The 14,526-nt window shown below is 43.6% G+C and overlaps 1 protein-coding gene across 1 annotated transcript in view; it reads right to left on the minus strand.

The window, feature by feature from the left end:
• The window catches only part of lrp1ab (low density lipoprotein receptor-related protein 1Ab), an 81,603-nt gene that overhangs the window by 50,236 nt on the left and 16,841 nt on the right, over window positions 1–14,526 (minus strand). Inside the window, exon 3 of the mRNA XM_034537433.1 lies at window positions 5,743–5,880. Within this exon, the coding sequence (XP_034393324.1) occupies window positions 5,743–5,880 (138 nt within the window). The remainder of the gene's footprint in view (window positions 1–5,742; window positions 5,881–14,526) is intronic.

The following is a 14,526-nucleotide window of genomic DNA, read 5'->3' on the forward strand; positions in this document are numbered from 1 at the left end:
TGTGCAAGCAGATGTGTGTGTGTTTTTCTAGGCTTGGAGTGGGGTAGGGTAGTAATGGTGGAACTCATCTGATATTACAAAACAAACTGCATATAAGACATCTTCTATTAGCTTTAAACCTCCAATAAAGATCGTTGTGACACTCTTGAACTCAACTTGATAAAATATTTCAGTATTTAGAACGTGTGTCCACGAACACCAAGTAGCTGACCCACATTGACTTTTTTCTACCAAAATTAAATGTACTTTTTACAGATTTTACAGTATCTGAGCGCATAGTGACATATTTTATTCTGATAATGATCAGCTCTCCCTCCATAAATATTATCTTTGTTTATTTACATCTGTCACTCACAATGTCCCAATTCACTCAAACCACAAGTGAACCTGTTGAGAAACATCTAATATAACACAACTAAAAAAAGAGACTTCAACTAGCACAAAGAAATGTACCAATGCATCCAACAAAAAACGGTAAACGGTCATGGACACACTCTGTATACAGTAGCTAATGATCGTATGGTCGTGAAGAGCAGCGATTGGACCAGTGAAGGGCCCTTATTATATAAAGCCTGTGGCACTCTGGGCCACAATGAGCCTTTTGTTGTGGCCCCGCTGAAAGGAAGAGTCCCTTAGCAAACACTGCGGCTCACATCGAATCCATTCACCGAGCCGCACACTGCGAGAGACCACAGGCAACTAGAGTGCTAAAATACCCCCAAAATGCATTTCTGTCCAGGGTTAATTTTGTACCTATCTAGCTATGTGTCAGCCTTAGACAAAAATGGTATTGCATTAATTATTAACATTATCTCAGGATCAACCTGTGATGCTACAAAGTACTCAAATCACAAAGCCAACTTACATCATATGATTAAAAGTAAATTGTTGTAAACAATACATTATTTTGACAGATATTGGTTATTTCTAAATGGTTATTCCTTTAGAAATGAAAACTCTAAAGTATGACATAGTATGGTGAGATAAGACATGTTAATATGTATAATACTCATCGCCCAGCTACTCCAAAAGGTAGCTACTTTCATACACTTTTTTTGGCCTATTCCAAAAAATAAGAAATTTTCCTTAGAGAGAATCTGGGGGGGGGGGGGGGGGAAAACCGCAAATCCTTTGGCTTGTTATTACCTCAGAGCGCATTTGGAGTTGTACGATAGCAAGAAGAGCAGAGGAATGGAGAGAAGTGAGGACAGAAACTGATCAGAAGATCAGAAAACAGAAGAAGAAGAAACAAAAGAATGGAGGAGGAACGGAGAAAGAGGGGGAGAAGAGGAAGGCAGAGCAAACAGAAGTGGAAACGAGTGGTTAGCAAGTTGAAGCTCCAAGCAAACAGGCAACAGCAGCGTGTCAGACATTTGACTAGGGGTTAATGAACGAAGCAAACAACTCACACAGTGACACACTGGAGGCCTTCAGTCCTAAACAAGCTAGCCAAAGCCATTGATCCTGGTACTGCATGGATGTCAACTCTCAATTTCACTCATCAATAGCTCTTTAAAGGGAAGCAGGGAGTGAGAGTATGAGGTTGTTTGCCAAAAAAGCCCAGTTGACATCTCACATTTGTCTCGCTGATGAAAATATATAAAGATGTATGACAATGACAGCGCAAGTTCTAGATGCAATCCATGGAGGTTGTGTCCACCTTGCAGATATGTATAATATGGGATGCATATTCTGAAAATGTGTCTGAAACTAGTCCGGAACTGGTCTTGGACGCTGTCCATGGCCAGTCAATATGGAAATATATGAAAGTTGACATTTTCGTCTGAAATGCACTCATGGGGCTGACAGGCCGGGTGTAACAGAGTGACACAGGGTGGGTGAAACAGAGACCGGGTGGTGTTGGGGTCATGTATACAACAAAACCCACGTATTTAAAAGATCAGCTCATCTATCCATCAACTGGCTTGAAGACTAATCCCTTACTTTATGAAAAATCCCATATAAAATAAATTAAGCCTACTCACATTTCTACATCCACAAGCTGTAATTGAAAGCACAAATTGAGTCACACACTAACTTTATAAAAACAGGTTATTCCAATGTGTGAGAGACTTTAAAGACGGGTAATTTGCCAGGACATTCCTACCTTTGTGCTCTCACGGTCTGGAAACCAGTCTGCACATGCCCCTGCCCTCTACGTGAAGCTGACAGGAGCTTACAGTTATCCTACACCGTTCCAACAAATTACCTGCTTCCTACTACTGAGCCTAAACTGGATGGTTTGTAAATATTTCTATTTTTTTGTATGGATATGCATACCCTTCACATAATCAGTTTGCATTCTAGCATTGCATATTATAGTTTGAAGAATTTGGACAAACTTATTATCGACTAAAACTTTGATAATACCAATCTCATTTGAGTTTAGCAGAAGGCCATGCTCAGTTAAACACAATCAGGCACTCGCAAAGACAATTTCATAATGTGAAACTACTTTGTGATTATTCGGTGCATTCCATCACACACTGATGTGCTGCATGACTGAACAGCAAGAACCTTTGAGAAGGGTAAATCATACTAAAAGGAGCAGCATATGTGCATACCCAGGTATTAAGGTGTGCTCAGCAATTGCGAGCATAAAGGTGCATTTATTGCACAAACACAAGCAGGGCAGTGGCTTGAGTAATGGGTAAACAGTAGCTATCGTGATTACAAACAGTGGCAGCATGCTGTCCCAGACACTTAAACTCACACAAATACTCAAGCACACACACACACACACACAGACACAATTCCCAAAAACACAACAGTTTAACTTGCCTACGAAAATCAAAACTCATATTTTCTTCACTCTGCAGCCCATCATGAGCCAAGAAATACACAACACTGTGTCTCTAAATGCAGTGATGGGCAAAGACTCAAAGACTGGCAATAAAACAGGTCTTGTCATGCGAAACAACTCTAACTGCAGCCAATAAACTCATTTAGGTCAACACCCACTCATGAATAAAGATGAAAATGTGGTCTTACTACAGGCAGCTCTCAAGTAGCCTGACCGATTCTCATTCCACAGTTAGTGAGACATGAAGGACAATGAAAGCCCACTGCATGCATAAACAATAGCATCAGGCCAAGACAATAATCAGGGAGCCCTTTGAGACGGCGAGAAAAAGGGAAAAGCTCTCAAGAGTACTGCTATGACCCCATTTTCTTTGCCCTATCAATCAGTCACTTCTGAGGGAGGCAGGTCTAAGGCCTTGCCCCCCAACAGAGGCCCCATCACCCACAAGATGACAGAAAGGACAAATGCAGGCCTTCAGATCAATGAAAAGACTCAACTTTCACCCATTAGACAGGAAAGCAACATAACTGCCAGTTGTCTGAAAAGGCTACATTTAGTTAAAAGGGGCCTTTTAAATAAAGGCCTGGCCCTATAGTTATGTTTTGACTATAGGGTCACAAAGAAACTCAAGACCCTGGTTTGGATAATGTAAGCATTCTCAACATATGCCTTTAACATGCTCTTGAGCAAGGTACCAAGGGCCGCTCCCTTGAACAAGTCAGATACTACTATATACTCCCTTAGAGGTCACGGTAGGTCACGGTATCAGGCTTACTAGTGTTCCCCTCAGCTATAGCAAGTTTCTGGCACAAACTAAGGCTACTCAATGGTCAGCCAGCGTTCTGATATTTAAACTTGCCATGGAAGCTGACATACGTAATAGTCTTGACTATTTTTTCACTCATAGTAAGAAAAAAATTTTTTTAGAACCTCAAACGAAAACATTTAAATTTCCAATGACAGCCCAAGAATATATGCATGTTCTGATTTGTTTTTAATTTGCTCTTGGCAAGAGTCAATAAACACGAGTCATGTGTCAGATCAGAGTAATGTATCCGAAACTTGGAACCATATTGCCTGTATCCGCATCACCACCCATCACAGCTCCATTGAGTAAACCTGGTTACTCCCTTGCTATCAATTCGGGGCCAACTTTACCTTGCCACACACTTTGAAAAAGCATTTCAGAAAGATAAAATTCCTGCCTAACCTTGCTACACTCCCTTTTCTAACCACTCTGGTCAACAACTTTGGCCGAATTACCTGGATACACCACCTGACAAAGTGGGCTTTCAGGCATCAGGTATACTTGCACAACCTGGCGTACAAGCAAACACGTACAGTACATGCTTGTGAAAGGCCAGGCCTTTCACTGAAAAGAGGGGAGCTCACAAACGGCAATTCCAAACGTTCTGGACACACTGCTGGCGTGTTTGTGTGTGGTGTAATGGGTGTGTTCGGGTGTACATTTGCAAGAATGTGACTGTGTGAGTGTACGTTTGTGTGCATGTGCGAGTATATCCATGCATTACAAGCCAATGAACGCGTAGGTGTGGGACCAATGCTTTATTGAGGACAGCTGGACTTGTGTCTTCAGGGACAGGCAGTGCATGTTGTGATTAGATGACATCATAACTTGGTTGTGTAAAGGTTTGTAGTGATGACCAGTGTGTGGGATACTAACACCCACTCTGAACAATTGTCCACTTCATCAGCCCAATAGTGCTCCTGCTCTGCAGGATGAACCATATCACACTTAAACGCTCTGACTAATGCACTACAGCTTTTTAATTTAGTAACTCCATGTAAAAGACTAACTTAAATCACTCAGTCTTTAGCTACACAGAGTTGTTCAGGAATAAGAAAACTCAATTAAATGGGCTTACTGTGTACAGAGGAGAATAAGATGGAGACATTACATTGCAAGAAATAATACAAATAGAATACACAAAAGACATTAAAACACAAAAAGTAACAACTGAAAGGGTAAATAACTATTTATTTTGTAAACAGACATCATGCTCACAAATTAACCTAAACTATTTTAAATTATTTAAATTTACAATTGCAGATACTAAAGCTTTGGATACTTTAAAATGAGTACAAGAGATAAGATGATTTGATATTACAGACATGGTTTCGGAACCAGGCAGAACAACTCATGTTTCAGGACTTTGGTCCACAAAAGACTTGTAAATATTTGATTAAATAAGTGATTTTGTATTCCAGTAAAATTATTTTTGATACTGAATAGCACAGTGCATTAGTAATACAAGCAAAATGGTGGGAAAGACACTTGGGTGTGCACAACTGAAATTAAAAGTATGGATCCCTACATGAGTTATTACAACTATAAACAGGCATAGCGTATTACCGCTATATCAGAGGACTGCCTTGCTGAATACTGGGGCAATACTCTGTAGGCGGCCAGTGTTTGCTTCTTTGTCTACTGCAACAAAGACTGACACTATGGACCCAATATGTTCCATCGCTCATTCTTCTATCAACTCTAATTAATAGTGGAAGATTTGATGAGATTCTTCTCCAGCTGCATCTGGGCTCAATGCTCATCATTTCCACAGGGATTTGGGAAACAGTGTCATAGCTGGGCTGATTGATAAATGAATGACTTTTTCCCCCCGGAAGGATACATCTTATTGTAATTGCACAAACCTGAGCAAGCCAGCTCATTAAATAGCCTAATGGAGGATATTATTGCATAGAGATTACAGTTTCATAACGGAAAAGACCAGTAGGAAATGCTAAGGAGGAGAAGCTGGATGATCAGTTTTGACCCACAACAAAGGGCGACACTTTCTGTGCAACAGTGACGGTAGAGAAAAAAATGATCCTCATCTCTTCCAACTTTTTTTTTTTTTTTTTTCTTTCAGAAAATGGGAGATAGCAGATGTGTGTGCAGACTTCCCTGTGTTTATTACCTCTGCAGTGAGGACCCTCATCCCAGCCATCGGTGCAGTCGGGGACTCCATCACACACTTTGCTCATATGGATACACACATCCAGGTCCAGGCAACCGTGTTCATTGACAGGACACTGGTTCACCCTGTTGTTTGAGCCTGGAAAACAGGAACAAAAACACGTGAGGAAAAACAGAAGTACATAGCAAAATATAGAAAGAATAATTGATGTGTAATGGTCAAATTAAATTCTTTACATGCAAAATAAAAATCATAAGAAAATATTTAAGGAATTAAATTGTGTGTATTTTTATGTTAAGACTTTCGAAGTCATCGCACTTGGAAAGATCTCAGTCAAGACCAAAAGAAGAAAACGTTCTTTACAGCAAAATAGAAGAAAATGTCACATTCTTTCATTATATTAAAATTATTATATTCAAGAAGTCTCTTTTGGAAGATCAACCCGAGTACAAAATAATTAATAGAACAGAGATGAGACACACCAAAATACAGATGGGCATTAATTCATTCATTTATATCTCAGAAATCCTTGAGGGCAGGCCCTCATTTGTAATGATGCAGTGTCACACAAAAGCATATCCATACAGCATCAGAAACAACGTCCACCTCTAGTTCAATGCACAACCTGCGATGATGGTGAACACAATGTTCCCTGAATGCACCCAAGACAGAGTCAAATATTGTGCACATGTGACATATGTGTATACATGCAGTTACTGTGAATGTGTACAGGATGCCAAAGAGATGAAATATGGTCTGCAAATATGATCGTTCGGCAGTCATCGTAGGAATGTTATTAGAAATACAATGTTCAATCTAAAGGGGAGTGTGGGGGGGGGGGGGGGGGAATGTGATCTCTTCTGATCCAGAAAAAGCAGATAATGTTTTATTGCCAGCATCATACCAGAACATGGACTAGATACAGTCTCTACTCTTCATTCTCTCGCACTCTTCTCTCGATCTCTCCTCTCAGCCCACACTGCAGAGCCAACAGTTTGCTTTGGCTGTTATTATTCTCCTCCTCCTCCGCTTCTCTCTCCCTTTTTTTGTCTCTAACATCTGCTAACCCATTTAAGAAAAACACTAGAAGCAGAGAAAATAAAGTTCACCGCCTTCACAGGAAACGATATGTAGAGTTCTGTGGGTTATGTACGGTGTTGAGATCGTGTTATCTGAATTTGTGAACCCTGAGCTTCAAACCAGTTTCAGGTGCCTCCTTCAGAATCTGACATACACAAAGTCTTCAGTGTCTGAAAAATCCAGTTAATGTTGCCCTTATTTCAGCCTCATGCATTATGATGTGTTCCTTATCTAAGCTGAGACTCAGAGGATAGGGGTTGTTGTACTTTAACAAAAATAGTATTGACTTGACAGTCAGTAGTTGTGTCGTGCAGAGCCAGTTGAGATTGTGAAGATTATAGGGTCTTAGAGGAAAATAAAAAACAAATCTCTCGTATTCTCACAAGACATGTCATCAAATTAATCAAAGTGTGGATGTGCATAAAGACTTATGAAAGGAAACATTTGCCTTCATGTCTGCATTCCCTGAAGAAAACCGCATGCTTTCCCTCCAAGTCCTCTCTATCCATCCAAGAGATTAGTAACCGCACAGATCATAAAATGTAACTCAGTGGAAAAAAAAAAAAGTACCTTAAAGTGACAAGCGGTTCAATAATGATCCCACCACAACAGCCTGAGTGGAAAATGTGGCACATTCGAACAGAGAATTAGCTTCCAATACATCTGGCTTAGGGAGATGGAGAGCTCGCCCATCTGGAGGACGCTAGCATATTAGCAGCCCTCCTACAGCCTCGGCCTCTAAGCCAACCTGATTTACATTCAATGAACTGCCAACCTGGGGATTTCAACATAAACTGCAGTACAAAGAAAATACTGCCATGCACATGTAAAACCTGCCAAGTATTTGTCAACAGTTTTTTCTGAGAAAGTTAAGATTATCTGAATGATGCACACTGCCCATTTGCAACTATGCATACATGTCAGTATATTTGACAGAAAGTACACACACACACACACACACACACACACACACACACACACACACACACACACACACACACACACACACACACACACACACACACACACACACACACACACACACACACACACACACACACACACACACACACACACACACACACACACACACACACACACACACACACACACACACACACACACACACACACACACACACACACACACACACACACACACACACACACACACACACACACACACACACACACACACACACACACACCTTGGCAGGAGCTGAATAGGGACCAGCAGCAGAAAACTAAATAGAAAGGACAATATGGAGGATTAAATAACTTTGCAGGAGGGACAATAGAGATGAACCCTGTACTCTCTGCTCCAGTTTGGGAAGTTGTTGGCAGTGTATTACAATAAGCTCCCCTCATACTGGCAGTAGCCATTTCCTGCATCATCCGTCAGCGGAAGCAGAGGATTGCTGAGCAAATCAGATGGTTACGAATACATCAGAACTTCTTTTCATTTAAACGTTTTATTAATTGCAGATTCGTTATCAAACTGCTGTTTTTGTCCATGGTTTTAGAGAAAGATAGAGATTACTTCATGGCATCAACTCATCTTTGTGACAAACTTACCAAATTACCTAATTTCATGTTTTGTTTGTTTTGAAATGGCTAGGATCTTAAACGTAGTTTCCCCCAGATAAACTTAAGTGGCTTTTGAAACCAAATTAAGTGAAATGATCTCTTAAAAATGGCTTTGATAACATTTAGCTTATCAGGCTATTTCTATGAAAACCAACACACACCACCATCCATACAAGCACTTCAAGACAGCAGCAAAGAAACTGCTGGAGCCCAAAATTGCATTGTACTCAAACACAAAGGCCGAGAGAGACTCCTATCCCAGGATTGATCCCCTTAAGGTTTTGGAATTTGCCAATTCTCAAACTGGAGATTTAGGTGTCAGTGAAGCAACAGTATGTAAAGTAATCCATGATGTCTGCAGTGCTTTTACTGAACTGAAAGGTCATTACGTCAGGATGCCTGATGCTGCAGGCAAAGCCAACAACAAGTTACAGTTCCATGAATTTGGAAACTTCCATGAAGCATTTGGCTGTATAGACAGTGCAGATGTCATATTCCCATCCAAACTCTCTCCGCCCCAGATGCTAAGGAGAACAATAATTTATATAACTGTGTTTCTATTCATGTTTAGGGAGAATAAACTGCATATTTACAGTTCTCAAACACTGTTGCTCAGTGGAAAGACACAACTCATGATTAAAAGACTCAGGGAGACAATAATAAGAACTAGTGCTCAAAGTGGGCCGCCACTCAATCGTACGCAGCACTGGCACTTCTACATTTCCCTTATTTGGTATACTGTTGGGCTCACCTCCACGCACAGCATGGGCTCTGGAACCAAGCTCCTGGAGAAGGGTTGGACTTTGTCCTTTTCTGGAGTTGCCCAGGGTGAGAGGCGCCGGGCGGGAGTGGGGATACTCACGAGCCCCCGGCTGAGCGCCGCTGTGTTGGAGTTTTCCCCGGGGAACGAGAGGGTCGCCTCCCTGCGCCTACGGGTTGTGGGGAGTAAGGCTCTGACTGTTGTTTGTGCTTATGCACCGAACAGCATTTCGGAGTATCCGGCCTTCTTGGAGTCGGTGGGAGGGGTCCTGGAAAGGGCGCCGCCTGCCGACTCCATAGTTCTCCTGGGAAACTTCAACGCTCACGTGGGCAATGACAGAGAAACCTGGCGGGGCGTGATTGGGAGGAACGGCTTGCCCGATCTGAACCCGAATGGTGTTTTGTTGTTGGACTTCTGTGCTAGCCACAGTTTGTCCATAACGAACACCATGTTCGAACATAAGGTGGCTCATAAGTGTACCTGGTACCAGAACACCTTAGGCCGGAGATCAATGATCGACTTTGTAATCGTATCATCTGATCTGCGGCCGTATGTCTTGGACACTCGGGTGAAGAGAGGAGCAGAGCTGTCAACTGATCACCACCTCGTGGTGAGTTGGATCAGATGGCGGGGGACTCGGCTAGAGAGACCTGGCAAGCCCAAACGTGTAGTGAGGGTGAACTGGGAACGTCTGGCAGAGGATCCTGTCCGGGAGGTCTTCAACTCCCACCTCCGGAAGAACTTCTCACAAATCCCGAGGGAGGCTGGGGACATGGAATCCGAGTGGACCTTGTTCAAAGCCTCTATTGTGGACGCGGCTGCTCGGGGCTGTGGCCGGAAGGTCATCGGTGCCTGTCGTGGCGGCAACCCTAGAACCCGGTGGTGGACACCGGGGGTGAGGGTAGCCTTTCGGGCCTGGCTGGCCCAGGGGTCTCCTGAAGCAGCTGACGGGTACCGGCGGGCCAAAAGGGCTGCAGCAACGATGGTCGCGGAGGCTAAAACTCGGGCATGGGAGGAGTTCGGGGAGGCCATGGAGAAGGACTTTCGGTTGGCCTCAAGGAAGTTCTGGCAAACCATCCGACGGCTCAGGAAGGGAAAGCAGGGTCTACCCCAGGCTGTTCTCAGCAAGGGGGGGGGAACTGCTGACCCGGACTGGGGACATCGTCGGGCGGTGGAAAGAGCACTTTGAGAAACTCCTAGGCGCAGCCAGGGGGCGGAGAGGATCCGGTTCGGGAGTCTCGGGATCGCCTCTCTGCTGTTTGCGGATGATGTGGTCCTGTTTGCCTCCTCGGACCGTGACCTCCAGCATTCACTGGGGCGTTTTGCAGCCGAGTGCGAAGCGGCAGGGATGAGAGTTAGCACCTCCAAATCTGAGGCCATGGTGCTCTGCCGGAAACCGGCGGATTGCTCCCTCCAGGTGGGGGCAAACTGCCTACCCCAAGTGAAGGAGTTCAAGTATCTCGGGGTCTTGTTCACGAGTGAGGGTAAGGTGGAGCGGGAGATCGATAGGCGGATCGGTGCGGCTGCAGCAGTAAAACAGGCGCTGTACCGGTCCGTCTTAGTGAAGAGGGAGCTGAGCCGGAAGGCAAAGCTCTCCATTTACTGGTCGGTCTACGTTCCAACCCTCACCTATGGTCACGAACTCTGGGTCGTGACCGAAAGAACGAGATCTCGGATACAAGCGGCCGAAATGAGCTTCCTCCGTAGGGTGGCCGGGCTCAGCCTTAGAGATAGGGTAAGGAGCTCGGACATCAGGGGGGAGCTTGGAGTCGAGTCGCTGCTCCTTCGTGTCGAAAGGAGTCAGCTGAGGTGGTTCGGGCATCTAGTTAGGATGCCTCCTGGACGCCTCCCATTAGAGGTTTTCCGGGCACGTCCAACTAGTAGGAGGCCCCGGGGAAGACCGAGGACACGCTGGAGGGATTATATCTCCCGGCTGGCCTTGGAACGCCTCAGGATCCCCCAGAATGAGCTGGAAAGTGCTGCGGGTGAGAGGGAAGCCTGGGTCGGCCTGCTGAACCTGCTGCCACCGCGACCCGACCCCGGATAAGCGGGTGATAATGGATGGATGGATGGATGGATGGTATACTGTTGACTTTCTCTCGCTCACCGCCACTTCTCTCAAGCTGCCAGTACGTTGTTCTACCGTCTCCATATCAGGTTCTCTAGGCAAGACAATGTATCACAACCTGCCCTAGAAATAAACTTTATAACAGACTCAAATGTCTGCCTTCATTCGGGTAGTCATTGAAAATCAAGATGCTGTTTTTTCTTCATGTTTATTAAACAAGCTAGGCTTCAATCTATTGAAACAACAAAACAAAATATGAAATTTACTGATCTGGACAAACTAATTCACACTTAATCCAGTAAATTTGTATTCTCTTGCTTCGCCTCGTAAAAGGAATGAAACTACTAGGATTTGTTTGGGACCAAAAGATACGATCTGTCATCCTCTGACATACATTTCCTACCACTCTTTCAATACTTTTGCTGTTATTTTTAGTCTTTTGGAAATGCTTTGCAACTCTTTAAAAAAAAAGGTCCATAAAACATAGATAACTTTACAAAAACATAATCATCTCCATCTGTTAGGGGCCGCAACATAGAAATGTGAAACCACTTCTATTTTTTTTTTTTGCAGGCTCCTTTCTGAACCCGTTTTCTCTGTTCATTCACAGCAGAAAAAACACAAATAAGGTATTACAAAGAGAGGTTAAATTCATAATTTGGAAATATTGTGACGTGACACCAAATCTGGAATGCTCCTTTGATTAAAATGGGTATTATGTACCCTTTAAATGCCATTATCAGGTCCTATTAGATATAACTTTCTTTAGGAATGAAGGAATATAATTATTACAGAGCAATATTTAACAATAACTTAATTTGTCCTTCACTGGGATAGCACAGATTCTTCAGTAAGTTTGGAAGCCTTGGAGATAAAGCACTGCGCGTGAGAACTATGTAAGAATCTTTGCAGTGCAGTTGATAAGAGACAAAGAAAACAAGAGGGAAGATTACAACCATCACACCTATTAGAGGGCAGAGTGAAGATAATTACATTATTGCACTGAACTGTGTGATCAGCTAACAGTGATATTAGCATATCCTCACTGTGTCCGGGGGGATCTTATTGTTCAAATCGTTCTCCCATCTGCTGCATGATATCTCTTGCCCTCTCTCTCGCTCTCAAGAATCACATGAGCACCGAGTGATCATGATTAAAACATTTTAAACTATGAATCATAATGCAAAACTTTGTCTCCTTTAGTTAAACTCTTATTGCAGCATGTGCTCTTTGAAATGAAAAATGACTTTTCTCAAAGACAATATTACACTTTCTCATGAGCACAGTGTAGACTACCCGTGTCACCTTCAAGTAATTCCCCAATACAGAGAGCACTCATCCTCCGCTTGTGGCTCTTTAGGTTCCACTAACATGTCTGACCGGCACTAGGCAGTAAGGTTGTGACGTGGAAGACAATCTCTCCCAATTTGTGCTTCCCTCAAACATCTCAACCTCTGGACCCCACCATCCCCCATCTCCCAGTGCCTGTAGTTATGCAATGACCTTAAATGTGGATCCCCTGCTGATCTTTTGTCCTTCGCATAAAAGCCTGCTTTTCTTCTTGCTCTTCGGGTTCCATTCCAGCCCCTGACTGACTCCCATAAAGTTTGCCGTCAGCTCGAATGAATATGTTGCATAGGGTGACAGGCAGGTCTGCCCACTGACTAACTCTCCCCTCTCTGGAATCACACAGCAGCAGAATGCACAACAAGCACATGGCCATGCCAAACCCCACGAGGCCGCCGCAGCACACAGGGCTTGCAGTATAGCACATGGTGCTTTCACTGGAAGAGACCTGATACTTTTTCTTGGTTACACGCTTAAAAAGGATGAAGACAATATAACATGGTGATTAAAAACATTACAACGACTGCATTAAACTGTGAATTGTTGCGCTTCCCTGCATCTAGTTTCTCGAATATAGAAATTAACGACTATAGAGACCCGTACAAGGATAATTTGCTAAATCTATCTTTTGCGTACATACTGAGCATATGGATGGATAGCAGAGAAATCAACTGACATTCATTTGATCCCACTAGATCTACTACTACAAACAATAAATGTTTCACAGAAACCATTCAGGACTAAAAGTGTATGACACTGAAATGAGAGAGCTTGGGTAAAGTATCACTTAAAGCTGAATTCCAGTAAAACAACAACACAAATCTATTAAATCTGTGCACCAACTTGTTCAAACGTGTTATCCATCTCTTAAATGTGTTGCCACAGAATAAACTGTCCCTGTGTAAAAAGCACCGCAGCACATTTCCCTAAAGTAACATACAAAGAGACAGCTAGCAAAAACAAACCAACAAACCCTCTGCAGGCAGGGGGGAAACTGTGAGGCAATTAAACCAGAGGAAAGACTTGAGATGAGATATGAGGAACAGGGAACAGAGATGACTTGAGTCTAGCTTCATCTGCCTGCTTTGACAGGCAGAGAGGAAGACAGTGGGAGACAGGAAAGAAAGAAAGAAAGAAAGAAAGAAAGAAAAAGGCAGAGAATCAGACGAAGTGGTGCCTGTGTGGCGTGAGAAAGCCCTGTGTTCTGTCTGTTGATAGGCTGGTGAAGCTGAGGAGGGCTCAGGGCCACAGACCAGAGGGATTTACAGGGCTTTGCTCCTTCCTCTGTGGTAACCACTGCCATTACAGACCCTCCTGTCCCATCCATGGTGCCCCCTGCAAATGCAACTACATGACTGATTGTAGGTTAGGGAAAGACTCCCCCGCCCCACCTCACCTTTATAGTAAAAGCCTGATTTTACAGAAAATGGATTTACAAAGTCCATTTTCCTCCTCAGCCTAAATGCTTAACTGCCCTTTTTCTCCAATACAAAGGCTTTTCCTGGAGGATCATCCCTTCTCCCCATCGCTCCATGTCTTCAGCAGTTGGCCGTTCCTGATCGTCTTGGAGAGGCTGCTGAGGCATGACAGTCAGATGGTCCGGACAAAGGACCAGGCCGGCGAGCGTTCAGAGGGGGCTCGGGGCAAGAGATGGACAGATAACCTTATTGTTTGGCAACCTAAGCCGCTGCACGGAGATGATAACTCAATCCCCTGGCATGGGCTAGACTGAGTGCGTGGGCCAAAGGACATGATATGGTTGCGCGGTAACCACAGTCTCATACCGCTATTTTGACATCAGACCAACTCTTTGAAGGAGTTTCCAATGTGCAAATTGTCCTGTTAAAAGCAAATGCATGCAATCACATGTTTACTGTAAGTTTAACATGTCAGTGTGTGTCTAAATATGAGGGTCCACAATCGTCTATTGTTACATTAAAGCC

This window comes from Cyclopterus lumpus, chromosome 7, assembly GCF_009769545.1.
Source record: "Cyclopterus lumpus isolate fCycLum1 chromosome 7, fCycLum1.pri, whole genome shotgun sequence".
Lineage (NCBI taxonomy): Eukaryota > Metazoa > Chordata > Actinopteri > Perciformes > Cyclopteridae > Cyclopterus > Cyclopterus lumpus.